The following is a 27,602-nucleotide window of genomic DNA, read 5'->3' as shown; positions in this document are numbered from 1 at the left end:
TTGTCACAATGATTTAGGTGAGCTCTGGTTTGGTGAACAAAGGAAGGTATTATTGATATTACGTATTACATGATTATCAGTCTTGTGTTCGCTTAAGAAACGTCCTGCATCGCGACTTGCGCAGAAGAAACCAGCGAGTTTCTGAACAAAGAAAGGCTAGAGGTCAGATACCCATAGTAGACAATTTCATAGTGTGTTTTGTTTTTGCCGCAACTCCATCAAACATAGGAAAAACCGACAGAAAGAGAGGAAAGAGTGCTGTAGAAGCATTTTTGGACTATTAGGCGGCCACGTTCACCGTGGCGACGCCAAAGAGGCGCAAGTTCAGGCAAGCCACAATGTTCGGGCCCGTCAAGGACAGGTTCAAACAATCCGAGGCGATGCCGTTGGACAAGAGGCCGAGCGAAGTTACGCAAGAGATGAGGTTCGGTGCGCTGACAGTCACTGCCACGCCACCGGTCGCGTCGACGCCCAGGTTGACACAGCTCTGCGGTAGTGACGTGATACACTGCGAAGCCAGCGAGTTCTGGATACATTGAGCGTACGATTGTGTCTGGGCTCCGAGGAGACTGCCCACCAGGCCGGTAACGCTGCCGAGAGTACAGCCCAAACCGGAAGCCAAGTTTGATACCGTGCTTCCCAAGGCGCTGACGACGAGGCCAGCCTGGCAGAGATTGAGGTTGGCATTGATTTCCGACGTTGAGAGTGTGACATCCAGTAGAGCACCGCAGGCTGCCGGAGCGCGGGCGCAAGCTGTGCCGGAAGGACACAATACTGTGCTTGCCAATCCGGCGACTGTTTGACCGACTGGTAGTCCGAGAGCTCGCTCGAAACAGTTGAGAACGGCCGCGCCTCCTTGGTTGGTGACGCTGGATATGATACAGTTGCCTGCTGTCGTGATGGAACCAAAGGCTCCAAGGTTGGCGAAGCATAGAGCGGCGTTGGTCTGGACATTGGCAAGAGTCTGGCTGGATGCCGCCAGGTTGGCGCAAATTGACGGAAGCCTGGTGAGACAGGTACCCGCCAGAGCAGTCTGAATACATCTGACGTGGTTGAATCCCAGGACGTTTCCCAACAGAGCAATTTGTTGCAAGTTGAGACAGTTGCTGACGGTTCCAATGTTGGCAGTCGCGCCCAAGGCTGCAGTACAAGCATCGAGTGTCGACTGAGAGTATGATTGCAAGATGACACCCGTGAGACTGGCGCAAGCAGAAGGCAAAGTGATTGCGGATCCAGTTGATGGTAGGCAAGTCGGGGCGGCGACGCCGGTGGGCGTCGGGACACAGCCGGATGGTGCGTATGAGCTAGTGACGACGCGACTTGCTGATGCGAGTGCCGTCTGCTGCAGTACTGTGTTTCCAACAGTTGTGGTCCGCGTGCCGGTGAAGGCACCAGTGACTCCCGTGAGGATCGTGGTGTACGATGTGCTTGAGGGGAGGGCGGTCTGCTGGACGACCGTGTTGCCAATGGTGGTGACCTGAGTGCCAGTAAAGGTGCCGATCACACCGGTGACCACCGTCGTGTAGGAGACTGGAGGAATGGCCGTCTGTTGAAGGACGGTGTTGCCAATGGTCGTGACTGCAGTTCCGGTAAAGGTGCCCGAGACTCCCGTGAGGATTGTGGTATACGGCACGGCAGTCTGAGCGAGGACCGTTCTCGTTGCTCCGGAGCCCGCGAGGGTAGTAAGAGAGGTTCCGGCAAACGTGCCCGGAACACCAGTGGGTACCGTGTTGTAGAAGACCTGCGGCAGAGCCGTCTGGGCGATGACTGTATTACCGATAGTAGACAGAGAGGTTCCGGTAAAGGTTCCAGTAATTCCCGTGACGACCGTGGTGTAGGGAATGGCCGTCTGGGCAACGACTGTCCGAGTAGCTCCAGAGCCCGAGAGAGTGACCAAAGACGTTCCGGCAAAGGTGCCCGGCACGCCTGACGGGATGGTCGTGTAGAAGATCTGAGGCAGGGCTGTCTGAGCGAGAACCGTGTTTCCGATCGTGGACAGGGAAGTTCCGGTAAAGGTGCCAGAAACTCCAGTGAGGACCGTCGTGTACGGAATGGCGGTTTCTGCCACGACAGTTCGGGTGGCTCCGGTTCCGGAGAGAGTGACCAGCTGAGTACCGGCAAAGGTGCCTGCGACTCCCGAGGCGACCGTGGTGTAGAAGATCTGTGGCAAGGCTGTTTGGGCGAGCACCGTGGCCACGCTTCCGACGGCGGGAAGCGTTGATAGCTGCGTTCCCGTGAAGGTGCCGGTGACTCCCGTGGGCACGGTAACGTACGAAACCACAGGCAAGGCCGTTTGGGCGAGAACGGTCGCGACGCTTCCGACGGCGGGTAAAGTAGAGAACTGCGTTCCAGTAAAGGTACCAGTGACGCCAGTAGGAACAGTAACGTAGGAAACGACGGGCAAGGCTGTTTGAGCCAATACTGTGGCCACACTGCCGACAGCAGGGAGGGTCGAGAACTGGGTTCCGGTAAAGGTGCCAGTGACGCCTGTAGGCACCGTGACATACGATACCACAGGCAAGGCTGTCTGAGCAAGAACAGTGGCCACGCTTCCAACAGCTGGAAATGTTGAGAGCTGGGTGCCAGTGAACGTGCCGGTAACTCCCGTGGGCACCGTGACGTAGGACACCACGGGCAAGGCAGTCTGGGCGAGGACCGTGGCAACGCTGCCAACAGCAGGGAGGGTTGAGAATTGCGTGCCGGTAAAGGTGCCTGTGACTCCTGTTGGGACAGTCACGTACGAGACAACTGGAAGAGCTGTCTGCGCCAGTACCGTGGCCACGCTTCCAACGGCCGGCAACGTCGACAAACGGGTGCTTGTGAACCAGCCAGTAACGCCAGTCGGGACGGTTGTATACGAGATAACTGGGAGAGCGGTCTGTGCCAATACGGTGGCCACACTGCCAACGGCGGGCAAGGTTGAGAATTGCGTGCCCGTAAAACTGTCAGTAACTCCCGTCGGGACGGTGATGTAGGAGATGACTGGGAGAGCGGTCTGCGCCAAGACGGTTCCGATAGTTCCAGAGACTGGCAAAGTCGACAGTTGGGTACCCGTGAAGGTTCCAGTAACGCCAGTAGGGATCGTGAGATACGAGATGGAGGGGAGGGCGGTCTGGGCAAGGACAGTTCCGATCGTGCCGGTAACGGGCAAGGTCGAAAGCTGCGTGCCGGCGAATGTTCCAGTAACACCAGTCGGGATAGTGATGTACGAGATGGATGGCAGAGCAGTCTGGGCGAGAACGGTTCCAACGGTACCAGAGACTGGCAAGGTAGAAAGTTGAGTGCCCGCAAAGGTTCCGGTAACGCCAGTTGAGATGGTGATGTATGAGACCGAAGGTAGAGCAGTCTGTGCCAACACTGTTCCAATGGTGCCAGTGACGGGCAAAGTCGATAGCTGAGTGCCAGCAAAGGTTCCGGTCACGCCAGTTGGGATCGTGATGTACGAAATCACAGGCAATGCGGTCTCCAGAAGTACCGTCGCAATGGATCCCGTGATCGGTAACGTGGTTGTCTGAGTGCCGGTGAATGTTCCTGTAACTCCAGTAGGAATCGTGATGTACGAGATGACCGGGAGGGCCGTCTGCGCGAGCACAGTACCAACGGTGCCAGTGACTGGAAGGGTGCTGAGACGGGTTCCTGTAAAGGTTCCGGTCGCTCCAGTGGGAATCGTCACGTAAGAAATGACTGGGAGAGCAGTCTCCAGATAGACGGTGCCAACAGTCTGGCCTGGACCAGTGGTAGGCAAAGTGACTGTAGAGGTGCCTGTGAATGTGCCAGTAACCCCAGTGGGGATGGTGATGTACGAAATGGCCGGGATAGCGGTCTCGAGAACGACTGTGCCGATGCTCTGGCCGGCTCCCGTCGTGGGAAGCGTGACAGTCTGAGTACCGGTAAAGCTGCCGACCACTCCGCTCGTGACAGTGATGTACGAGATGGCCGGAATGGCAGTCTGAAGGACAACAGTAGCGATGCTCTGTCCGGCTCCGGTGGCAGGGAGAGTGACGGTTTGAGTGCCTGTGAAGCTGCCCACGATGCCACTGGTGACGGTGACGTAGGAAATGGGCCGGATGGCCGTCTCCAACAACACGGTGCCGACGCTTCCGGTAGCCGGGAGGGTGGTTACCGAGGTGCCGGTGAAAGTACCAATGACACCAGTGATGATAGTCGTGTAAGAGACAATGACGGAGCTGGGAATAGCGGTCTGAAGAACGACGGTTCCAAGGCCTCCTCCAACAGCCGGCAAGGTGGTTGTCTGAGTGCCGGTAAAGCTGCCAGTAATTCCACTGGTGACGGTGAGGTATCCAGTGGGCAGGGCGGTCTGAAGCAGGACGGTTCCGAGACCGCTGACGGCCGGAATCGTCGACGTCTGGGTGCCAAGGAAGTTGCCCGCGACTCCGGTGAGGAGAGTCGTGTACGAGATCGGGATCGCGGTCTGAAGCAGTACCGTACCGATGGTTCCAGTAGCTGGTAGGGTGGTCGCCGAAGTTCCAAGGAAGGTTCCGAAGACGCCAGTGACGATGGTTGTGTAAGACGTGGCTGGTGGTACGGCCGTCTGCAGAATAACAGTGCCAAGAGTTCCCGTGACTGGAAGAGTCGTAGTCTGGGTGCCTGTAAAGGTGCCAACGATGCCGGACAGGATGGTGGTGTATCCAGTGGACAAGGCAGGAATTGCAGTCTGTTGAAGAACGGTTCCGATCGTGCCTGTGACGGGAAGAGTAGAGAGCTGGGTGCCGAGGAATGTTGCTCCCAGAACTCCCGTAGGAATCGTAACATAAGATGTGACGGGATTGGGAATGGCCGTTTGTTGAAGGACGGTGCCAACGGTTCCAGTGACAGGAAGTGTAGAGAGTTGCGTTCCAAGGAACGTGGCTCCCAAGATTCCGGTCGGTACCGTGATGTACGAAGTGGCAGCGGGCAGAGCCGTCTGTTGCAACACGGTTCCAATCGTGCCGGTAACAGGCAAAGTCGAAAGCTGGATACCCGTGAAGGTAGCTCCCGCGATGCCAGTAGGAATCGTGACGTACGAAGTTGCTGCCGGAAGGGCTGTCTGCTGGAGCACGGTGCCGATGGTTCCAGTAACGGGCAGTGTCGTGAGTTGAATACCGGTGAAGGTACCACCAATGACTCCAGTTGGGATCGTGATGTATGAGGTGGCAGCCGGAAGAGCAGTCTGTTGAAGGACCGTACCGATGGTGCCGGTGAAGGGCAAAGTAGAAAGCTGGATACCGGTGAAGGTGGCGCCAATAACTCCGGTGGGAATCGTGATGTATGAAGTAGCCGCCGGCAGAGCTGTTTGTTGAAGTACAGTTCCGATAGTTCCCGTGACTGGAAGAGTAGACAGCTGGATGCCAGTGAATGTGGCACCAGCGACTCCCGTGGGAATTGTAATGTACGAGGTGGCGGCTGGGATGGCCGTCTCCAACAAAACGGTTCCAATGCTTCCCGTGACTGGAAGAGTTGTGGCGCGGGTGCCGGCAAATGTCCCGCCAGCGATGCCAGTGAGAATAGTCGTGTAGGAAGTTGTCGGGACGTCCGGAATAGCCGTCTCCAAAAGGACAGTTCCAAGAGTACCGATGACAGGCAGAGTGGTTGCCCTCGTACCAGGGAAGCTGGTTCCGGTGACACCAGTGAGGATCGTAGTGTACGAAGTCGTGCCGGGGCTCGGGATTGCCGTCTGAAGGACGACGGTGACGAGTTCGGGGGCCGTGGCGGCGGCAGGCAAGGTAGTTGTCTGGGTTCCTGCGAATGTACCAAAGATGCCAGTGACAATGGTGACGTAGGAAGTGTTGATCACGATAACCGAAGAGCTCGAAGACGTGCTGCTGACCGATGGGAGAGCAGTCTGGATGAGAACGGTCGCCACGTTGCCCGTGCCAACGATGGGAAGAGTGGTTGTCTGAGATCCAGCAAAGTTGCCCGGGATGCCTGTGAGAAGCGTGGTGTAGGAGATGGCGGGCAGTGCAGTCTGGAGGACGACAGTTGCCAGGCCGTTGGAACCGACAACAGGCAAAGTGCTGGTCTGGGTTCCGACGAACGTTCCAGGGATACCTGTGAGGATGGTAGTGTACGAGACGCTGGGAAGTGCAGTTTGGAGGAGAACAGTGGCCACATTTCCGGTGCCGACAACGGGTAGGGTAGTCGTCTGGGTGCCAATGAAGCTTCCAGCGATGCCGGTGACCACAGTCGTGTATGACAGACTTGTGGTGGGAATGGGGGTCTGAAGAACAACAGTTCCGAGGCCGTCGATGCCAGTGCCAGGCAGAGTGGTAGTCTGGGTTCCGGTGAAGGTGCCAACGATTCCACTGAAGATCGTAGTGTACGAAGTAGCGGCAGGGAGAGCAGTCTGAAGAACAACTGTTCCAAGGCCGTTGGCGCCGGTGCCAGGGAGGGTGGAAGTCTGCGTGCCGATGAAAGTGCCTGGGACGCCCGTGATGATCGTGGTGTAGGAAGCCGCAGTTGTTGAGGGAACGGCCGTTTGCAAGACAACAGTTCCAAGGCCGTTGGTGCCGACCCCAAGAAGGGTAGTTGTCTGGGTTCCAGTGAAAGTGCCAAAGACACCGCTGAAGATTGTCGTGTAAGAGGTGATGGCGGGAAGGGCAGTCTGGAGGACCACGGTAGCCAGGCCGTCCGGACCAACACCGGGGAGAGTAGTGGTCTGGGTGCCGGTGAAGCTGCCAGGAACGCCGGAGACGATGGTCGTGTACGATTGTACAGCTGATGTGGGAATGGCGGTCTGCAAGACGACGGTAGCCGTGATGCCGATGCCGATACCGACTCCGATGGACGGAATGGGCAGGGTGCTTGTCTGAGTGCCAGTGAAGGTTCCCAAGATACCAGTGACAATGGTGATGTACGTGATGCTGACGCTGCTTGTGGGCGATGAGGTGGCAGAAGGAAGAGCGGTCTGCAAGAGAACCGTCCCGACGCTGCCAGAGATAATTGGCAGCGTGGTCGCCTGCGTACCGATGAAAGTTCCCGGAATACCAGTCAACAATGTGACGTAGGAGAGAACTGGGCTTGGAGTTGCGAGAGCGGTCTCCAAGAGAACGGTGCCAACAGTTCCGGTGACAAGGGGGAGCGTAGTCGTCTGGGTACCTGTGAAGATGCCAGGGACTCCAGTCAGGATTGTGGTGTAGATGATACCAGCGCTGCTCGAAGTCGGCGTAGGAACGGCGGTCTGGAGAATGACGGTGCCAACTCCGTTGGTTCCCGCGGGAAGTGTCGAGGCCAAGGTGCCGACAAAGGTACCCGGGATGCCCGTGACGATAGTTACATATGAAGCAGCTTGTACTGTGGGAACAGCGGTCTGAACAATGACCGTGGCAAGACCATCAGAACCAGCCGGGAGCGTGGTAGTCTGCGCGCCCAAGAAGGTTCCTGGTACTCCAGAGAGCAAGGTGGTGTATGAGACTGGGCTTGCTGTAGGCAGAGCAGTCTGGACAATGACAGTTGCGAGTCCATCGAGACCGGCTGGCAGCGTTGTCGTCTGTGAGCCCAAGAAAGTGCCCGGGATGCCAGTGAGCAATGTTGTGTACGAAGTTGGGCTTCCCGTTGGCAGAGCTGACTGAATGACAACGGTGGCGAGGCCATCGGGGCCAGCAGGAAGTGTTGATGTCTGCAGGCCCAAGAAGGTTCCTGGAAGTCCTGTGAATACGGTAGTGTAGGACACAGGGCTGGCTGTCGGAAGGGCAGTCTGGATGACCACAGTCGCGATTCCGTTGGTACCGGCTGGCAAGGTGGAAGTCTGCGCACCAAGGAATGTTCCTGGGACGCCCGTGAGCACCGTGGTGTACGACAGAGGGCTCGATGTTGGCAGAGCTGTCTGGATAAGAACGGTTGCCAGACCACCGGGGCCAGCAGGAAGGGTAGTCGTCTGGGCGCCCAAGAAAGTGCCAGGAACGCCGCTGAAGATGGTGGTGTACGAGAGCGGGCTGGCCGTCGGGAGTGCGGTTTGAATGACCACAGTTGCAATGCCGTCGATTCCGGCTGGCAGAGTTGTTGTCAAAGGCGCGGTGAAAGTGCCAGGAATACCAGAGAACAAGGTCGTGTACGACGTTGGGTTGCCAGTGGGCAGGGCGGTCTGAATGACCACCGTGGCGATGCCGTTGGATCCAACAGGCAATGTGCTCGTCTGAGCGCCGATGAAGGTGCCCGGGACACCAGTGAGAACAGTCGTGTAGGACGTAGGGCTTGCAGTCGCAGTTGGAAGCGCCGTTTGAATGAGCACGGTCGCGATGCCGTCAAGCCCAGCGGGCAACGTAGTTGTGATGGGCGCGATGAATGTGCCGGGAATGCCAGAGAACAGAGTCGTGTAGGACGTCGGCACACCAATAGGCAGCGCGGTTTGAATGATCACAGTAGCAACGCCGTCAGGTCCAACTGGAAGAGTGCTGGTCTGCGAGCCCAAGAAGGTTCCAGGGATGCCAGTAAGCAATGTCGTGTACGAGGCGCTTGCTGTTGGGATCGCGCTCTGGACAAGTACGGTAACGATTCCATCGGGACCGGCGGGGAGCGTGGTTGTCTGAGCTCCGATGAAAGTACCGGGGACGCCGGTAAAGCGAGTCGTGTAGGAAACACCCGAGGTAGGAAGAGCGCTTTGCACGACAACAGTAGCGAGACCGTCGGGGCCCGCGGGCAAGGTCGTGGTTTGAGGTCCGACGAACGTGCCGGGCACGCCAGAGAAGATGGTGGTGTACGAGACCGGGCTTGCGGTGGGCAGGGCAGTCTGGAGAAGAACGGTTGCGATGCCGTTGGTACCAACAGGCAAAGTTGTCGCCTGGGTTCCGAGGAATGTGCCCGGAATTCCCGTCAAGACTGTAGTGAAAGAGACACCAGCAGACGGAACGGCGCTCTGGACGAGGACAGTTGCCAGTCCATCGGGTCCTGCTGGAAGGGTCGATGTCTGAAGACCAGCAAAGGTGCCAATGATACCCGTGACAATTGTCGTGTACGAGACAGTGACGCTGGGGCTGGACGTGGCCAGAGGGAGGGCAGTCTGGATGAGAACGGTGGCAGATCCATCATTGCCGGCGGGAAGGGTAGTTGTCTGGGTGCCAATAAAGGTTCCAGGAACACCCGTGATGAGAGTGATGTACGAGATACCGCCGGTGATCGTCGGTGTCGCAACGGAGCTGCTCGTCTCCGTGAGGGGAACGTAGACAATGACCGTGTTGGGCAGGGTAGGATCGCCGCTGATGCTGACCAGAATTGTGGTGGTGATTCTTGTCGTTCCGGTGTAAGGGGAGAATATGGTGGTGAGGTCACGGCTGAGAATCGAGGTCGGAGCAGATGTAATGGATGGCAGCGAGGCGGACGTGCCAGTGATCTCCGGGACCTGCACAATGACGCTTCCGATGCCAGATCCCACAGGGGGGATTGAGAAGGTCGTCGCAACAGAGCCGGTGATGGTGAGGGTCGTGTAAGACGCGAGGAGGGCAGTCGGAGTCTGGATGACCACGGTTCCGAGGCCGGTAGGGTCGGCGGCTGGGATGGTAAAGGTCGACGCACCTGGGCCACCAGAGGTGATGGTGGTGAACAGGGCTCCCGGGCTGACAGTAGGTGTCTGAATGATGACCGTGCCGAGGCCAGTGGGATCAACAGCTGGAAGCGTGATAGTGGAAGCGACTGGGCCACCAGAAGTGAGAGTCGTGAAGAAGGCTCCGGGGCTGACGGTGAGGGTCGGTGTCTGGACCACAACCGTGCCAACGCCACCAATGATATTGGGTAGAATAGTGCTGGTCGCAGCAACCGGTCCTCCCGTGGTGATGGTGGTGAAGATGCCAGATAGAATTGACGTGGGCTCGGAGATGATGACCGAGACGATGCCATCCAGTCCGGTGACCGTGGCTGTGACCGGGAGAGCTCCGGTGCCTGGAACGGTGGTGAAGATGGTCGAGGGAGTGACCCCTGGGGGCAAAGTAGTGCTCGGGAGCTCCACGATGACAGAGACGATTCCACCAAGGCCGCTGGCCGTAGTAGTGGTTGGGAGAGCACCGGTTCCAATAATGGTGGTGAAGACCGTGGTAGGAACAACGGGGCTCTGGCCCGAGGTTGTAGGCTCCAAAAAGATGACGGAAACGACTCCATCCGCTCCCGTGATAGTGGTCGTTGCTGGCAGAGCGGCAGTTCCGGGAAGCGTGGTGAAGACCGTGGTCGGAATAGCTCCTGAGGGAAGAGTAGGAGTCTGAAGAATGACAGAGACGATTCCGTCTTGGCCGGTGACGGTAGTAGTGGCAGGCAAGACTCCAGTGCCCGGCTGAGTGGTGAAGACCGTAGAGAGGATCTGTCCAAGAGCCGTTGGGGTCTGTACAATGACGGAAACCACGCCATCAGGGCCGGTGATCGTGGCAGTGGCCAAGAGTGAGCCAGTTCCAGGCGCGGTTGTGAAGACCGTGGAAGGCGTAATGGACGGCAAGCCAGAGGAGACGGTCGGGGTCTGGATGATGACCAGACCAACTCCGGTGGGATCCGTTGGCAAAATAGTCGTCGTTGCCGGAACGAGACCAGAGTAGCCGCTGGTGACGGTCTGGAAGATGGCAGGAAGATCGATGATGACGGTCGCTGGGAGGCCGGTGCCGGCGGGAGCGATGGTGGTGGTACCGGCAGATGGTGCGCCAAAGCGAGTTGAAGTAACCTCGGCAAAGACGCCGGGGATATTGACAAGAACCGTGGTTGGATCTCCAGGCTGAGCGGGAGTTTCTGTCTGGATGAGAGTGACGGAGCCGCTGTAAGTGTTGAAGATGGTTGTGATGCCACCAATCGTGGGAGACGCCGTGGCTGTGGCCACGCCAGGAACCTGGATCATGATCGTCTGGGCACCATCGGAGCCCATTGGCATAGTTGAGGTGGCAGTAACACTGAGACCAGGGATCGTCGTCGTGACGAGCACCAAGCGACGGGGGAGACCAAGAACAACAGTAACCACATCGCCAGTCCTTGACGGAACAAGAGTCGAGATCTGGGTGGCTGAAGCCGTGATGAAAGAAGTAATGGTTGTGTACGTAGTGCCGTCCGAGATGGTGAGAGAAGGCGTGCTCGAAGGCACGGCGGTCGGGACTTGGATGAAGACAGTGCCTGGCAGACCAGAGGCAGCGGGAGCGAGCGTCTGGAAGAGAGTTGAGGCGCCAGAGTAGCCAGTCGTGACGGTGATGTACGAAATGATGGACTGAGTGACCGAGATGGCGGGCGTTGTCGTGGCTGTGGCCGTGGCAGTGGGAACCTGGACCACAACGGTCGCAAGTCCATCTGCGCCAGTGACAGAGCCGATGAGAGTCTGAAGAAGCGAGCCATCATATCCACTCGTAACAGTCGTGTACGAAAGACCGGGCAGAGTGGTCGTGGGCAGAGATGCCGTGCTAGTGGGGATGTTGACGACCACGGTGATGTAGCCGTCAATGCCGGGAAGAGAGCCGATGAGAGTCTGGATGAATGAGCCTCCATAGCCGCTGGTGACTGTGGTGTATGAGACCGGAGCCGAGACAGTCGGGGTAGATGTGATGGAGGCTGTTGGCACCTGGATCACAACCGTGGCGAGGCCATCAGCACCAGTAGCGGTACCGATGAGGGTCTGGAGAAGAGATCCAGCGTAGCCGCTTGTGACGGTGGTGTAGGAAAGACCGGGAATTGTTGCAGTCGGGGAGGTGAGTCCCAGAGTTGGAGTCTGGATGACGACCGTCGCCAAGCCGTCTGCACCAGTCTGCGTTCCAATAAGAGTCTGGAGAAGCGAGCCGTCGTAGCCACTTGTCACAGTGGTGTAAGAAAGGCCAGGAATAGTAGCAGTCGGCGAGGTAATGGCAATTGTGGGCGTCTGAATGACCACTGTGGCCAGCCCATCAGCTCCGGTCTGCGTTCCAATGAGGGTCTGGAGGAGAGATCCAGCGTAGCCGCTGGTAACTGTGGTATAGGAGAGACCCGGAATGGTGGCCGTGGGTGAAGTGACGGCAATGGTGGGAGTCTGAACGACAACAGTAATAAGACCATCGACACCAGTGACTGAGCCGGTCGATGTGGCAATGACAGATCCATCATATCCAATGCTGACTGTAACGAACAAGCCAATGCTTCCCGTGATGGTTGGCAATGAGGCGGCAGTTCCGGTCGGCGATAGAACGACCACAGTGACGAGGCCATCCACTCCAGTGAGAACGCCCGTCTCGGTTGCGAGGATAGATCCAGGGTAGCCGCTGGTGATGGTCGTATACACAGCTCCAAGAGCGCTGGTGGCACTTGGAACCTGGATGACGACTGTTCCGGGATCTCCGGGATTGGCCGGAGGAATGGTCGTGGTCAATGGGCCCAGGCCGGTGAAGCCACCACTCGTGACAGTCACGTAAGAAATGACATCCACGCTGACTGAGCTGGTGGGAACCTGGACGATGACGGTTCCAAGGTCGCCAGGAGCGCCAGGGGCCACGGTAGTGGTCTGAGGAATGAGGCCGGTGTATGGACTGGTGACCGTGGTATAAGAGATGCTGTCCGTGTTGAGCACGTTACTGGGAACCTGAATAATGACCGTGGCAAGTCCGGAAGGATCAGTCGCTGCAGGAGGAATAGTGGTGGTCAGGGTGACCGAGCCGTCATAGGTGCTGAAGAGGGTGGTGAAGAAGCCACCCGGCGAAGCGGTAAGACCGCCAGTGGGGAGGCTCGAAGTATCCAAGATGTCAGGAACTTGAACGACAACTGTTCCCAAGCCCGTGGGGTCCGCGGCGGGAATAGTGGTTGTCAATGTGACTGAGCCAGGGTAGGTACTGAACACCGTGGTGAACAACGCACCCAGAGCACTCGTGGCTGTGGGAATGACTCCAGTGTCGGGGATCTGAATAATTACTGTGCCGAGACCCGCAGGGTCAGTAGCATCAGGAGGCAAAGTGGTGGCCAAAGTGACGGATCCAGGATACGTGCTGAAAATTGTGGTGAACGAGGCCGCCAGAGCACCGCCAGAGGAGCTGGAACCTGTAACCTGAGAGTCGGGCACCTGGATAATGACCGTTCCGGTTGCGAGGCCGGCGGGATCCGTGGCAGTAGGAGGAATGGTGGTTGTCAATGTGACCGATCCTGGGTAGCTGCTCACGATAGTGGTGTAGAAGATGCCAGGCGAAGCCAAGAGATCCGAGGTGGTAAGAGGAACCTGCACAACAACAGTACCAATGCTGCCTCCAACCGCGGGATCGATCGTGGTGGTGATCGGAGCAGATCCCGAGAAGAAGCTGACGATCGTCGTGTACGTGATGCTGACGCTGATGGTCGGGCTCGAAGTGGCCAGGACATTGGGCAACTGGACGATGACTGTGCCAATGTTGGCAGGGTCGCCGCTAGCCGGAGCAAGGGTCGTCGTGAGAGGAATGTCGCCAGTGTACGTGCTGAAGATTGTGGTGTAGCTGATGCCATCAGAGTTGGCAGACGATGTTGGCAACGCAGTGAGAGCCGAGCTGGGCTGAAGAATGACAACTGTGCCAGTCTCACCAGGCGCGCCGGGTGCAATGGTAGAGGTCTGGATGATGGACCCGTCGTATCCACTGAAAATGGTAGTGAAGGGCACATCAGGCGTTGCGGTGACCTCGGGCTCGAAGAAGATGATGGTGCCGACAGTGTCAGTTCCCGAGGGAGCCTGCGTGGAGAAGGATGGCAACAATCCAGTGTACGTGCTGGTGACCGTGGTGTAAGAAGAAACACCAGGGATCTGAACGCTCGAGCTGGGAACCAGCAGGATGACGGTTCCCACAGCATCGGTGCCCGCGGGAGGCAGAGTCGAGGTCGCCAGCAACGATCCTGCGTATGTGCTGATGATGGTCGTGTAGGAAACGGTGACGCTGGGCGCAGCGGTGCCCGTTGGCTCCAGAATGACGACTGTTCCGAGTCCATCGGTGCCGACCGCGGGGATAGTGGACGTGGCGATGACGGAACCATCGTAGCCGCTTGTGATGGTCGTGAAAGAGCCAGTGTTGGAGGTCGTGAGAAGCAGAGCGGGATCCAGAATGATGACAGTCGCAGGGTCTCCAGAGACTGCGGGCGGAATCGTAGAGGTCAGGGTTTCGGTTCCGGTGTACGGCCTCGTAATGGTGATGCCTGGGGTGTCGATCGTGATAGGATTGAGAATGATGATAGTTCCCTCGGTATCCGATCCGGTCGGGAAGATGGTCGTCGCAGATGGGATAGCACCCGAGTACGAGCTCGTAATGGTGGTGAAGCTGATGCCCGCACTGCTCGTGGGTACCAGAATGACAACCGCGCCAATTGTCTCTGTGCCCGTGGGCAGAATCGTCGACGTTGAGGGTACGATGCCGGAGTAGCCACTGGTGAGCGTGATGAACTGGCCAGGAGAGGCTCCGAGAGCAGAGCTTGGGACCAGGACGACAACGTCACCAGGCTCGCCCGAGGGTCCAGCGGGGAGAGTGGTAGTCAAAGTGACTGAGCCATCGTAAGTGCTGGTCAACACGTTGGGCAGAGCCGCGGTGGGAGTAGTCAAAGCATCGGTGATGCTTGGGATCAAAATAACGGTAGCACCAGGCTCTCCCGAAGGACCAACCGGAAGGGTTGTGGTGAGAGTAACCGATCCATCATAGGTGCTGGTCAGGATGTTCAAGTCTGCAGTAGGCGTGGGAATGGCACCAGTGAGACTTGGCACCAGAACAACAGTCGGACCAGGCTCGCCTGAAGGTCCAGCTGGCAAAGTGGTTGTAAGGGTGACTGAACCGTCGTATGTGCTGGTCAAGAAGCTTCCCAGCGCAGAAGTAGCGCCAGGAACCAAGACAACGGTCGGGCCAGGTTCTCCCGAGGGGCCAGTCGGAAGCGTGGTAGTGAGAGTGATGGATCCGTCATATGTGCTAGTAAAGAGGTTGGGCAATGCTGAAGTCAATCCAGGAACCAAAACGACGGTAGGGCCAGGCTCCCCCGATGGGCCGGCAGGGAGTGTGGTGGTAAGCGTGATGGATCCATCGTACGTGCTGGTAAAGAGATTGGGCAACGCCGATGTGGCTCCGGGGACGAGAACGACCGTCGGGCCAGGCTCACCAGAGGGACCGGCAGGCAAGGTAGTGGTGAGAGTAATGGAGCCATCATACGTGCTGGTGAACAAGTTCGGCAGGGCAGACGTCGGCAAAGCAGATGTCAAGCCAGGAACCAGGACCACGGTAGGTCCGGGCACTCCAGATGGACCAGCGGGAAGGGTAGTTGTCAAGGTAATCGAGCCATCGTATGTGCTGGTGAAGAGGTTGGGAAGTCCGCCAACAGAAACGGTTGGGACCAGAATAATGGTCGCACCAGGCTCGCCAGAAGGACCGGCAGGGAGCGTAGTCGTGAGAGTGACTGATCCATCATACGTGCTCGTGAAGAGGTTGGGAAGACCACCGACGGAAATCGTCGGGACAAAGATTATGGTGGCTCCAGGCTCGCCAGATGGGCCAGCAGGAAGCGTAGATGTAAAAGTAACTGAGCCGTCGTACGTGCTCGTGAACAAACCACCTCCCACATTGGTGGCGCTTGGAACCAGCACAAGTGTTGGTCCAGCAGGCAAGGTAGTTGTGATAGTGACAGATCCATCGTACGTACTGGTCAAGACATTTGGTAAGGCTGGAGAGCCAGGAATACTCGGGACCAGGACCACAGTCGCAGGGTCTCCCGAAGGGCCAATGGGCAGAGTGGTAGTCAAGGTGACGGAGCCATCGTATGTGCTTGTCAGCACATTGGGAAGTGCTGGAGCCGTGATGCCAGGAACCAAAACGACGGCAGTTGGGTCGCCAGAGGGCCCAATCGGCAGCGTCGTTGTGATTGTGACTGAGCCATCGTACGTGGACGTAAGAAGGTTGGGGAGACCAGGCACAGTGGCGCTTGGGACCACACTCGGCACAAGGACCACCTCTGCGGGATCGCCAGACGGGCCAATGGGCAAGGTCGTAGTGAGAGTAACGGAACCATCGTACGTAGAAGTGAGGATATTGGGAAGGCCAGTTGCAGTCACGCCTGGGACGGCGCTTGGGACCAGGATCACCGTCGCTGGGTCACCCGAGGGACCGATAGGCAAGGTAGTCGTCAACGTGACGGAACCATCGTAAGTCGAAGTAAGCAAGTTGGGCAGTCCAGGTGCGGTGACACTCGGTACAACACTTGGGACAAGGACCACCTCTGCGGGATCTCCTGAAGGGCCGATCGGAAGCGTGGTGGTGAGAGTAACAGAGCCGTCGTACGTGGAGGTGAGCACATTTGGGAGGCCAGCAGCGCCAGACGAGGGCACCAAGACCACAGTAGCCGGATCACCAGAGGGGCCAATTGGCAAAGTAGTGGTAAGCGTGACCGAGCCGTCATAAGTGCTTGTCAAGATATTCGGAAGACCAGCAGCACCGGTGTTGCTCGCGCCAGGTACGAGGATAACCGTGGCCGGGTCACCAGATGGACCGATAGGCAAGGTGGTCGTGAGAGTAACTGATCCATCGTACGTGCTCGTGAGAACATTGGGCAGACCGGCGCCGATCGAAGACGGCACCAGAACAACTGTCGCAGGATCGCCTGAAGGTCCAATTGGCAGAGTAGTTGTGAGGGTGACCGATCCGTCATATGTGCTGGTGAGAAGGTTGGGCAAGCCAGCGCCGATCGAAGATGGCACCAAAACAACAGTTGCCGGATCACCAGAAGGACCAATGGGCAAAGTGGTAGTAAGCGTCACAGAGCCATCATAGGTGCTGGTGAGGATGTTAGGAAGACCACCAGCGCCATCGCTCGTCGCACCAGGCACCAGAATGACCGTAGCCGGATCCCCGGAAGGGCCGATGGGCAACACCGTAGTGAGAGTGACTGAGCCGGCATAGGTGCTGGTAAGCACATTGGGCAGGCCGGGAGCATCCGTGATGGAGGCTCCCGGAACCAAGACGATTGTCGCCGGGTCTCCGGAGGGGCCGGCTGGAAGCACAGTGGTAAGAGTGACCGAGCCACCATATGTGCTCGTGAGGAGAGTAGGCAGTCCTGGGGCATCGGTGATAGGGGCACTGGGAACCAACACAATCGTCGCCGGATCGCCGGAGGGACCAGCTGGAAGGACAGTGGTGAGTGTGACAGAACCGCCATATGTGCTTGTGAGAACGTTGGGTAATCCTGGATCGTCTGTAGGAGTGACGCCAGGAACCAAGACGATTGTAGTTGGGTCGCCAGAGGGACCGATCGGAAGTACGGTTGTGAGAGTGACTGAGCCTGCGTAAGTGCTCGTAAGCACATTAGGCAGTGCTGAGGCATCCGTGATAGTGGCTCCGGGCACCAGGATGATGGTGGCGGGATCGCCAGAGGGACCAACCGGCAAGACAGTGGTCAAGGTAACAGAGCCAGCGTAGGTGCTCGTCAAGATATTGGGCGACCCAGGTCCAGCCGTGATGGTAGGGACACTGCTGGGTACCAGAATGACCGTAGCCGGATCACCAGACGGCCCAATGGGAAGGGTAGTCGTGAGGGTGACCGAACCACCATAGGTACTGGTGAACAGGTTGGGGAGGTTGATGCCAATCGAGACGTCGATGAGCGGAGGAGTGCTTGGCACCAGAATAACGGTGGCAGGATCTCCAGATGGGCCAACTGGCAGGACTGTTGTGATGGTGGATGAACCTCCATAAGTGCTGGTAAACAGACCTGGAAGGTTGATTCCAATAGAAATATCGATGAGTGGAGGAACGGCGCTGCTGGGTACCAAGATGATGGTGGCAGGATCTCCAGATGGTCCCAAAGGTAAGACCGTGGTGAGAGTGACTGAACCACCATACGTGCTGGTGAGCACATTGGGTAGACCGGGTGCAGGCGTGATGGTAGGAGTGGCACTCGGGACCAAGATGACAGTAGCCGGGTCACCGGAGGGGCCGAGAGGCAAGACGGTAGTAAGAGTCGCCGAACCTCCATATGTGCTCGTAAGCACGTTGGGAAGAGCAGGCGCCGGCGTAGTAGATGGGGTACCACCCGGCACTAAGATGATGGTGGCCGGGTCTCCAGACGGGCCAAGAGGCAGAACCGTCGTGAGAGTGACTGAACCATCGTATGTGCTCGTAAGTACGTTAGGAAGACCGGGAGCAGCTGTGATGGAAAGAATCGTGCTCGGGACCAGGATGACAGTCGCCGGATCGCCCGACGGGCCAATGGGGAGAGTGGTTGTGAGAGTGACCGAACCATCGTAGGTGCTGGTAAAGACATTGGGAAGACCAGCGCCAGTTGAACCAGAGCCGGGCACGAGAACAACAGTTGCTGGGTCCCCAGAAGGTCCAACGGGCAAGACGGTAGTAAGAGTAACCGAGCCTCCATATGTGCTTGTAAGCGCATTAGGGAGGCCGGGAGCCGCCGTGATAGAAGGAATGATGCTGGGAACCAACACAACCGTGGCGGGATCACCGGAAGGTCCAATAGGCAGAGTCGTCGTAAGGGTGACTGATCCGTCATAAGTGCTCGTAAGCACATTAGGTAGACCACCGTTGTTGGATCCAGAGCTGGGCACCAATACGACTTCTGCTGGATCGCCAGAGGGCCCAATGGGAAGTGTGGTGGTGAGGGTCACTGAGCCATCATAAGTGCTGGTGAAAATATTAGGAAGACCGCCGTTGTTCGCTCCAGAACTAGGCACAAGAATGACAGTGGCTGGGTCGCCTGAAGGTCCGATAGGCAGCGTTGTTGTGAGAGTGACTGAGCCTCCATAGGTGCTTGTGAGCACATTAGGAAGGCCAGCACCATTCGATCCAGAACTGGGCACCAAGATGACTGTGGCAGGATCCCCAGAGGGGCCAATTGGCAGAGTTGTCGTGAGAGTCACCGAGCCGTCGTACGTGCTGGTAAGCACGTTGGGTAAATCAGGCGCCGCAGTTTCGCTCGGTACAAGGATCAACGTGACGGGATCTCCAGACGGGCCAACAGGCAAGGCAGTGGTCAACGTGATCGATCCGCCGTAAGTGCTCGTCAGAACATTAGGCAGGCCAGGAGCAGGTGTCGTGCTGGGCACCAGGATGACTGTTGCAATATCGCCCGAAGGTCCGACTGGAAGCGTGGTAGTCAACGTGACTGAGCCACCATAGGTGCTAGTCAAGATATTGGGTAGGCCACCAGCGCCGGTCGGGCCTGGTACCAAAATCACCGTCTCGGGGTCACCAGAAGGACCAACCGGCAAGACGGTTGTGAGAGTGATTGATCCTCCATACGTAGAAGTGAGGACATCTGGCAAGCCAGGAGCAGGTGTCGCACTTGGAACCAAGATGACAGTCGCGACATCTCCAGAAGGCCCAACGGGCAAGGTGGTAGTGAGGGTGACCGAACCACCGTATGTCGATGTCAAGACATTGGGAAGACCAGGAGCGCCAGTCTGGCTGGGCACGAGAATGACCGTGGCAACGTCTCCTGAAGGACCAACAGGCAAAGTGGTGGTTAAAGTGACCGAACCTCCGTACGTAGAAGTGAGGATGTTGGGGAGGCCAGGGGCCGCAGTCTGACTGGGCACCAGAACAACAGTGCCAATGGGCAAGGTCGTGGTCAAGGTGACAGATCCATCGTACGTGCTGGTGAAGAGATTGCTTGGGATAGCGGGGGCAGCAGTCTGACTCGGTACCAGGATAACGGTCGCCGGGTCTCCAGAAGGTCCGACTGGGAGGGTAGTGGTTAGCGTGACCGAGCCGTCGTACGTCGAAGTGAAGACGTTGGGCAATGACGGAACCCCAGTATTGGTAGGGATGAGGATGATAGTGGCGCCAGGCTCCCCAGATGGGCCGACGGGCAAAGTCGATGTCAGCGTGACTGAGCCATCATACACACTGGTCAATACTCCGCCAGGGGCAATGGTAGGAGTGGCAATAGGAGAGCTGGGTACGAAGATGACCGTCGCGCCGGGCTCGCCGGACGGGCCAGTAGGCAGAACAGTGGTGAGGGTAACCGAACCGTCGTACGTCTGAGTAAGGATGTTGGGAAGGCCAACGGCTCCGGTGCTGCTCGGCACCAAGATGACGGTCGCTGGGTCGCCAGAAGGTCCGATGGGCAAAGTAGTCGTCAAAGTGACTGAACCGCCGTAAGTGCTCGTCAAAACGCCACCAACAGATGGAACAGTTGGTGCTGTAGATGGCAGGCCAGGAACAAAGATGACCGTCGCGCCAGGCTCTCCTGAAGGTCCGGTGGGAAGAACAGATGTCAAAGTCACAGATCCACCATAGGTCTGCGTCAGGATGTTGGGAAGGCCTGCCGCTGCGGTGCTTGTTGGTACCAAGGTGTTGCTTGGTACCAAGACCACAGTCGCTGGGTCACCAGATGGGCCAACCGGCAAAGTCGTCGTGAGCGTGACCGATCCGTCGTACGTGCTTGTCAACACATTGCCGAGAGCCTGAGTAGGGTCAACGGACGAGGCGCCTGGAGCAGAGGGAACGAAGATGACAGTCACACCAGGGTCGCCCGCAGATCCTGTGGGGAGAACAGTGGTCAGCGTAACGGAGCCGCCATAGGTCTGGGTCAAGACGTTGGGCAGCGTAGGAGCAGCAGTGATGGTCGGAGTGGCGCTGGGAGCACCCGGTACGAAGATGACCGTAGCGGGATCTCCAGACGGACCAACGGGCAAGACTGAGGTCAAAGTGACTGAGCCTCCGTAGGTACTCGTGAGGATGTTAGGTAGGCCCGCAGCACCAGTGTTGCTAGTCATCCCGGGAGTGCCTGGTACGAAGATGACTGTAGCTAGGTCTCCGGACGGACCAACTGGCAAAACTGAAGTCAAAGTAACGGAGCCTCCGTAAGTGCTGGTCAAAACATTAGGTAGACCAGCCGCACCAGTGTTACTGGTAACACCAGGAGTTCCCGGTACAAAGATGACCGTGGCAGGATCGCCAGATGGGCCAACCGGTAGGACTGAAGTCAAAGTCACCGAACCTCCATAAGTGCTTGTCAGGATGTTGGGGAGACCAGCGACACCAGTATTGCTAGTGACACCAGGGGCACTTGGAATGAAGATGATCGTCTGTGCAGGGTCCCCAGCAGAGCCGGTTGAGATGACGGAAGTCAGAGTGACTGAACCGTCATAAACACTGGTCAAAACATTGGGAAGACCTGCGGCACCAGTGTTGCTGGGAACACCAGTCACGCTTGGCACGAAGATAACGGTAGCTGGATCTCCAGATGGACCAACAGGGAGGACCGAAGTCAGAGTCACCGAGCCTCCATAGGTACTGGTCAAGATGTTGGGAAGTCCTGCAGGATCAGTGTTGCTGGGAACAATGGTCACACCCGGGACAAAGACAATGGTCTGCGGGGGCACGTTGATACCACCATCAGTAACGACCGACGTCAAGGTGACCGAGCCTGCATATGTGCTAGTTTGAATGTTGGGCAAGCCCGGAGCAGCAGAGCTACTCGGCACCAAGATGATTGTCTGGCCGGGGTCTCCGTTGGTGCCGGTAGGCAAGACAGAGGTCAACGTAACGGAGCCTCCATACGTGCTAGTCAAGACGTTCGGCAGAGCCGGGCTAGGCGTGGCAGTGGGAGTCGGGATGAGAATGACAGTCGCCCCCGGCTCGCCGAAGGGCCCAGTGGGCAGCGTAGATGTGAGGGTGACGGAACCACCATAGAAGCTGGTGAACAGACCACCGGCAGTCGGCACTGTAGCAGATGGAGTGACCGTGTTACTAGGGAGGAAGATGATTGTGGCACCCGGCTCGCCAGAAGGACCAGCAGGTAGGACTGAAGTCGATGGCACCAGTCCGCTGTAGAAGCTGGTGAGAACTCCAGCCAATGCGGTGGTCGCGGGATTGGGCGCAGCGGTGTTGCTGGGAACGAAGATGACTGTAGCACCAGGCTCTCCAGACGGTCCGACGGGGAGCGTAGAAGTAAGAGTGACTGAACCTCCGTATGTGCTGGTGTAGAGACCGGCAGCCAAAGCCGTTGTAGCGGCGGTTGGCAGACCGGTGCTGCTCGGAAGGAAGATGACGGTGCCACCAGGCTCGCCAGAGGGACCTGGAGGCAACACGGATGTCGAAGGCACCAAGCCACTGTAGAAGCTGGTAATAACACCGCCAGCAGTGGGGGTTGCGGCGCCTACTCCGCTCGTTGCACTCGGGACGAGAACAATGACCGTTCCGGGGTCGTTGGAGTTGATCGGGGCGACAGTGGTAGTCAAAGGAACGGAGCCGGTGTAGGTGGACAGGAATGTTGTGAGTACATTGTTGCCAACACCAGGAGCAGTGCCACCAGTCGAGCTCGCAACGTTGCTTGGAACCAATACAATAAGAGTGCCAGGGTCTCCAGGGTTTGCAGGCGAAGCAATGGCCGTTGAGACAACAGAGCCACCATACGTCGACGTGACAGTAGTAAGAGAAATGGCGGGCGTGGCTGTGGGAGAAGCCAGCACGTTGCTCGGAACGAGAACAACGAGGGTGCCAGTCGAGCCAGTTCCCGATGGGAGCACAGTCTGGAATGAGGTAACCGAGCCATCGTAGGTGGAAGTGAGAGTGGCAAACACTGCACTGGGTGAGGATGTAATAGCTGGAGCACCAGCACTGAGAGTACCAGGGTCGACTGTAGAGCTTGGGACAAGGATGACGAAAGTTCCTTGGGAGTTGGTTCCTGTGGGAAGGATAGTCGAGGTCGACGGCACGGGTCCGGTGTAGGTGCTGATGAGCGTCGCGAAGTTAGCACCTGGAGTAGTTCCAGGGGTTGCCGTGGTGCTTGGAAGGAGGACGATGACGGTCCCCAAGCTGTCAGTGCCAGCGGGAGCGAGCGTAGTTGTCGATGGAACCGTTCCGGTGTATGTGCTGATGAGAGTCACAAGCGACGCGGGTGCCACAGTCGGAGTTGCAGCTGGCCCTGTGGTCGGAATGTTGATCGCAGGGGTTGAAGTCGCAGGATCCTGTCCAATAGTGGGGGTCTGGATAAGAACAAGACCAACGCTGCCGCTAGCAGTAGGCAGGATAGTGGTGATCTGAGTTCCGGTACCAGAATATCCAGTCTGAACCGTGATGAACGAGAAGCCAGGAGCCGTAGGTGTAGGGGCAACATTCGTAACTGTGGGTGAAGAAGGAGAGAAGGGAGTCTGGATAATGATGGCTCCGACAGTCTCGGTTCCAGATGGGAACACTGTGGCGGTAGTCGGCACAGCTCCCGTGTAGCCAACGGTGGTAGTGAGGAACGAAAGGCCAGACGTGGGAAGAGGTGTCTGGATAATGACAGTTCCTGGATCTCCAGCGTTCACAGGTGCCAAGGTTGTAGTCGCCGGTGCAGTGCCGAAGAATCCACTTGTCAAAGTAATAAACGATGCTGGAGCAACGGTGACTGAAGGAGCAGCAGCAGAAGTAGGCGTCAAGACGATCAAAGTCGTCGGGTCGCCAGCGGAAGAGGGAGTAAGCGTAAGAGTAGACGTGGCAGAGCCAGCAAATCCGCTCGTGACGATAACGTTGGGCAAGGCGTTTGTGACGCCGGGTGCCGCGGTTCCAACAGATGGAGTCTGGACAACCACACTTCCAGGGTTGGTGCCCGAGGGAGGGAAAGTGACCGTGGTGGGCAGAGTGCCGGTGCCAACAGTCGTGGTCAGGATGAAGCCGCTGGGCACAGTAGGTGGTGGAGGATCACCACTAATGCTGATCAAAACAGTCGTGCTGATTCTTGTGGGAGTCTGGATGAGAACGATGCCAACAGAGTTGGTTCCCGTAGGAAGAATCGTCACCGTTGTCGGCTCAGTGCCGGTGAATCCAGTGACAGCCGTGATGAAGCTGTTGGGAGCAACAGCAACGCCAGAGGTAGGAGTCTGGACAACGACAACTCCGGGCTGGGTGCCGGTTGGCGGCAGAGTAAAAGTAGTTGGCGTGGATCCAGTGTAGCCAGTGGTGACGGAGACGAAGCCGGGCGCGGTGACAGCCGGGTCAACGATGGGAGTCGTTGCGCCTCCGGCTCCTGGAGCAGTGGGGGTCTGAACAATCACGGTCCCGATAGTGTTGGTGCCGGAGGGCAAGACAGTAGATGTCGCCGCAACAGGTCCGCCGATGGAAATGGTGATCTGAATGTTCGGCAGACCCAACGAGATGGATGGCAAAGTTACAGCACCTCCAGAGAAGATGGGTGTCTGAACGACCACGGTGCCAACCGTGTCAGTTCCACCGGGGAAGTAAGTAATCGTAGTTGGCGCAATGCCAGTGAATCCCTGGGTAGTAGTGATGAAGCTATTGGCCGCCACGTTGGTGGCAGAGACCGAGGGGTTCGTAAACGGGGTCTGAACGACCACGAGACCAGAGCCACCGGAAGACGGCTGCACGGTGACGGTAGTGGGGAGTGATCCGGTGAAGCCAATCGTGGTGGTCTGAAGAATGTTGACCTCCACAGAAACCGTGGGCGTCTGGATCAAGACGACACCGAGGGTGTTGGTTCCCGTCGGTGGCAGGGTGGTAGTTTGAGGAACGGATCCGGAGAAGCCCTGGAAGAGAGTCGTGAAGACACCAGCGCCTGGAGCGGCAGTCGCGGCGACAGTCGGTGTCTGGATAATCACGAGGCCCACCGAGTTGGTGCCGGAGGGAGGGAGAATGGCGGTTGTTGCTACCGGTCCGCCCTGGGTCAGGGTGATGAAGGAACCCAGGCTGAGGCTGGGGATAGACAGAATGATGGTGGGCAAGTCGATGGAAATGGGTGGGATAGTGAGTCCAGGGAGCACCAAGCCAGAGTTGACTGCGCCTGGAGTGGTAGCAGCACCGGTGGGCAGGGCTGTGAACAAGGACGAAGGCACCTGGACGAGAACAGTGCCAACAGTGTTTGTTCCCGATGGCAACAGCACGTTCGTCTCCACGGCGGGAACGTCAGCCGGTGTTGTGACCGTCACGAAGGGCACACCAGAGGGGAGGTTCAGCTGAGAAGCAGCTGGAGTGGCAGGGGTCTGGACGAGAACAGTTCCTAGAGTGTTTGTTCCCGTGGGAAGCAACACGTTTGTTAGCACAGCAGGGACATCACCAGCAGTAGTTACCGTAACGAATGGCACTCCGGAAGGGAGGGTCAATTGGGGAGCAGCTGGGTTAGTAGGAGTAAGGACGACAACCGTTCCTGGAGCGCCGCTGACAGCAGGAGGAACGGTAAAGGTCGAGGGCTGAAGGCCGTTGAAGCCGCTCTGGATGGTGGTAAAGGCCCCCAGAGCTCCAGGTGCAAGACTGGATGGGACTCCGTTGGCACCAGGATCCTGTGTCTGCGTCTGGCCTGGCTGAGCAGTAGCAGTGGCCAAGGGGTCGCCCAGGACCACAACCGTGCCGACAATGTTGGTTCCCACAGGAGGGATAGTCAGCGTGGTGGGAGTTGACCCAACAGCTGGTCCGGTGAGGGTGGTGAAGGAACCAGGCAGAGCCCCTTGGGACGCCGCGGCAGTCGCAGCAGCTGGGTCCGGAGTCAACACCAAGGCGACGGGAGCAGTAGATGCAAGGCCCTGTGGGAGGACGGTAACAGTGGTAGGTTGAGAACCGCCAAATCCAGTGGTGATGGTGTTGATCACATTAGGAGCCACAGTCGCAGCAGATCCCGCAGGGTCAGGCGCAGCAGAACCGGCAGCGTTGGTCAATGGCGTAAGGACCAAGACTTGAGAGGCCGTTTGGGTCCCCAGAGGAGGCAATGTGACCGTGGTCGGCACAGATCCGGAGTAGCCACTAGTGAGGATATTCGGGAGAACACCTGCGTTCGAAGCCGCCGGGTTTGCGGCGGATACACTAGGGGCGGTAGCTTGCGTAGCAGCGTTCGTGATAGGAGGCACAGCCGTAGTTGCGGCAGGGTTTCCAATGGTGACTCCCGCACTGAAGCCGACGGGCAATTGCTCGACGATGGTGGCAACCGGGTTGTCACCCTGAGAAGGGAGGGTCAAAGTCAACGGATCTGTGCCATTGTAGTCACCTCGGATAGTGACGAGGTTGGCAGCCAAAGCGGCTGGTGCACTCGTGGCCGGATCATCTCCGCCCAGTCCCACGGCGACTACAATAGTTCCGGGGGCAGAAGCAGAGTTTCCTAACAAGGGCAAGGTGATTGTGGCACCGAGACCGGCAATCGGGAGCGCGGCCAAGGTTCTGAAGAGAGCAGGCCGAGCAGTGATTGAGGGAGTCTGCACAATAATGGTACCCAGAGTCGGGTTGCCGGCGGGAACGATGGTGAGCGAGACTGGAAGAGATCCAGTGTTGCCATCAGTCGTAATGGTCGTAAAAGGGCCGGTGAAGGAGGTGATGGCAGGCTGGACAACAACAGTGCCGGTCTGGCCGGTGCCTGAGGGAGGAACAGTGATGGTGACTGGTGATCCTCCCGTGTTACCGCCGGCCGTGATAGTTCGGAAAGGTCCGTTGAAGGCCGTAGGATCCAGGCTTTGAACGAGAACGGTGAAGACGCCGTCCGTCGCACCAGCGGCCGGGGGAATAGTTACAGTCGCGGGAGCATCACCCTGGCCGCCGCCAACGGTAACGGTCGTGAACGGACCTGCAGCGGGGCCTGTGAAGCCATCCGTGGTCTGTACAATAACAGTTCCGGTCTGTCCTTCGGGTGCCGGGATGGAAAGTGTAGTTGGCGTGGCTCCGGCAACGCTGATGGTCTGGAAGATGGCACCAAGAGCTGGTGCCGCAGTCTGTACGATTACCGCACCAACACTGCCAGCCGTCGGGATAAGCGTGAAGGTTCCGGTCTGGCCGTTTTGGCCCTGTATGCTCACGGTTGTGAGCCTAGCAAGGAAATCGGCCTCGCCTCCCGGAGTCTGGATAATCTGAAGCACAGCATCGGCCCCGGTCTGCGTCACACCCCTGTTACCGGGTAATGTGATGGCAGCGGGTGTAACACCGGCGTTACCGAAAACCGTAATGACGTTCTGAGGACCAGTAACAGTGATGGAGAAGCTGTCAAAAGTCTGCGCAAAGACCGTACCCGCAGATCCAGCCGAGTCCACGACGGTGAAGTTCCTGGGCACGCCCGTGGCACCACCAACGTTGACGGTAGCAAAGATCTGAGGCAAAGCCGCAGCACCTCCAGATGCTGTGGGAGCGATTGTGACCGGAACTGATGCAGGGCTAGGTCCGGGGTTGATGACGCTGCTCGCCCCTGGCGCAGACTGCGTGACAAAACCACTCGGGTCGATGGGAGTGCCCAGGACAGTTGCTGTCTCTGGAACACTACTGCCGGTGGTGGCCGCAATGTTCGCAAAAGGGGTAAAGACCAAGTAGGTTCCGACGCCGTCAGGACCAGAGGGGAAGATTGTGATTGTGCTTGCCTCAGATCCGGCCTGGCCACCTCTTGTGATGGTGACATAGGCGTTTGGGATTGATGAGACCTGGTCAATGATTCTAAGTGGTCGTGTTAGCTTTAATGTCTAGGTATGAACTTTGAGAAGCTCGAATAACCTACCTAGTAACTTGGGACGTAAGTGTTCCCAACTTGTCAATTTCGGTGACCAAGGTCAATGGAGCATTAGTGATGGTGAGGGTCAGCCCATCATCGAGTACCAGGACAGTGTTGACTGGTAAGTAGGCGCTGATGTAGATGGGCTGTCTGACGATGAACTGCACCGGCTGTACTTCGACAGATGTGATGCCGGCAGCACAGACGGGATTATCGGGAAACTGAGGCAATGCGATGGCCGGCCAGTACTGGCTGGCGGCGGCCAACAGGCCCAGGATGGTGTTGAACTTCAT

The 27,602-nt window shown here is 57.9% G+C and overlaps 1 protein-coding gene across 1 annotated transcript; it reads right to left on the bottom strand.

The window, feature by feature from the left end:
• Positions 1-280: 280 nt before the first annotated feature.
• Positions 281-27,602, bottom strand: CPAR01_06809 (UbiD family decarboxylase; the record flags this gene model as incomplete). Its single annotated transcript, XM_060491080.1, has 3 exons — positions 281-12,729; positions 12,772-27,254; positions 27,316-27,602. The coding sequence occupies 3 exons, from the start codon at positions 27,600-27,602 to the stop codon at positions 281-283; spliced, it is 27,219 nt and encodes a 9,072-aa protein (XP_060349954.1).

Source organism: Colletotrichum paranaense (genome assembly GCF_030867605.1).
Source record: "Colletotrichum paranaense strain IMI 384185 chromosome Unknown Scaffold_5.1, whole genome shotgun sequence".
In the NCBI taxonomy this organism is placed as follows: Eukaryota; Fungi; Ascomycota; class Sordariomycetes; order Glomerellales; family Glomerellaceae; genus Colletotrichum; species Colletotrichum paranaense.
This window is presented reverse-complemented; position numbering and strand designations above follow the sequence as displayed.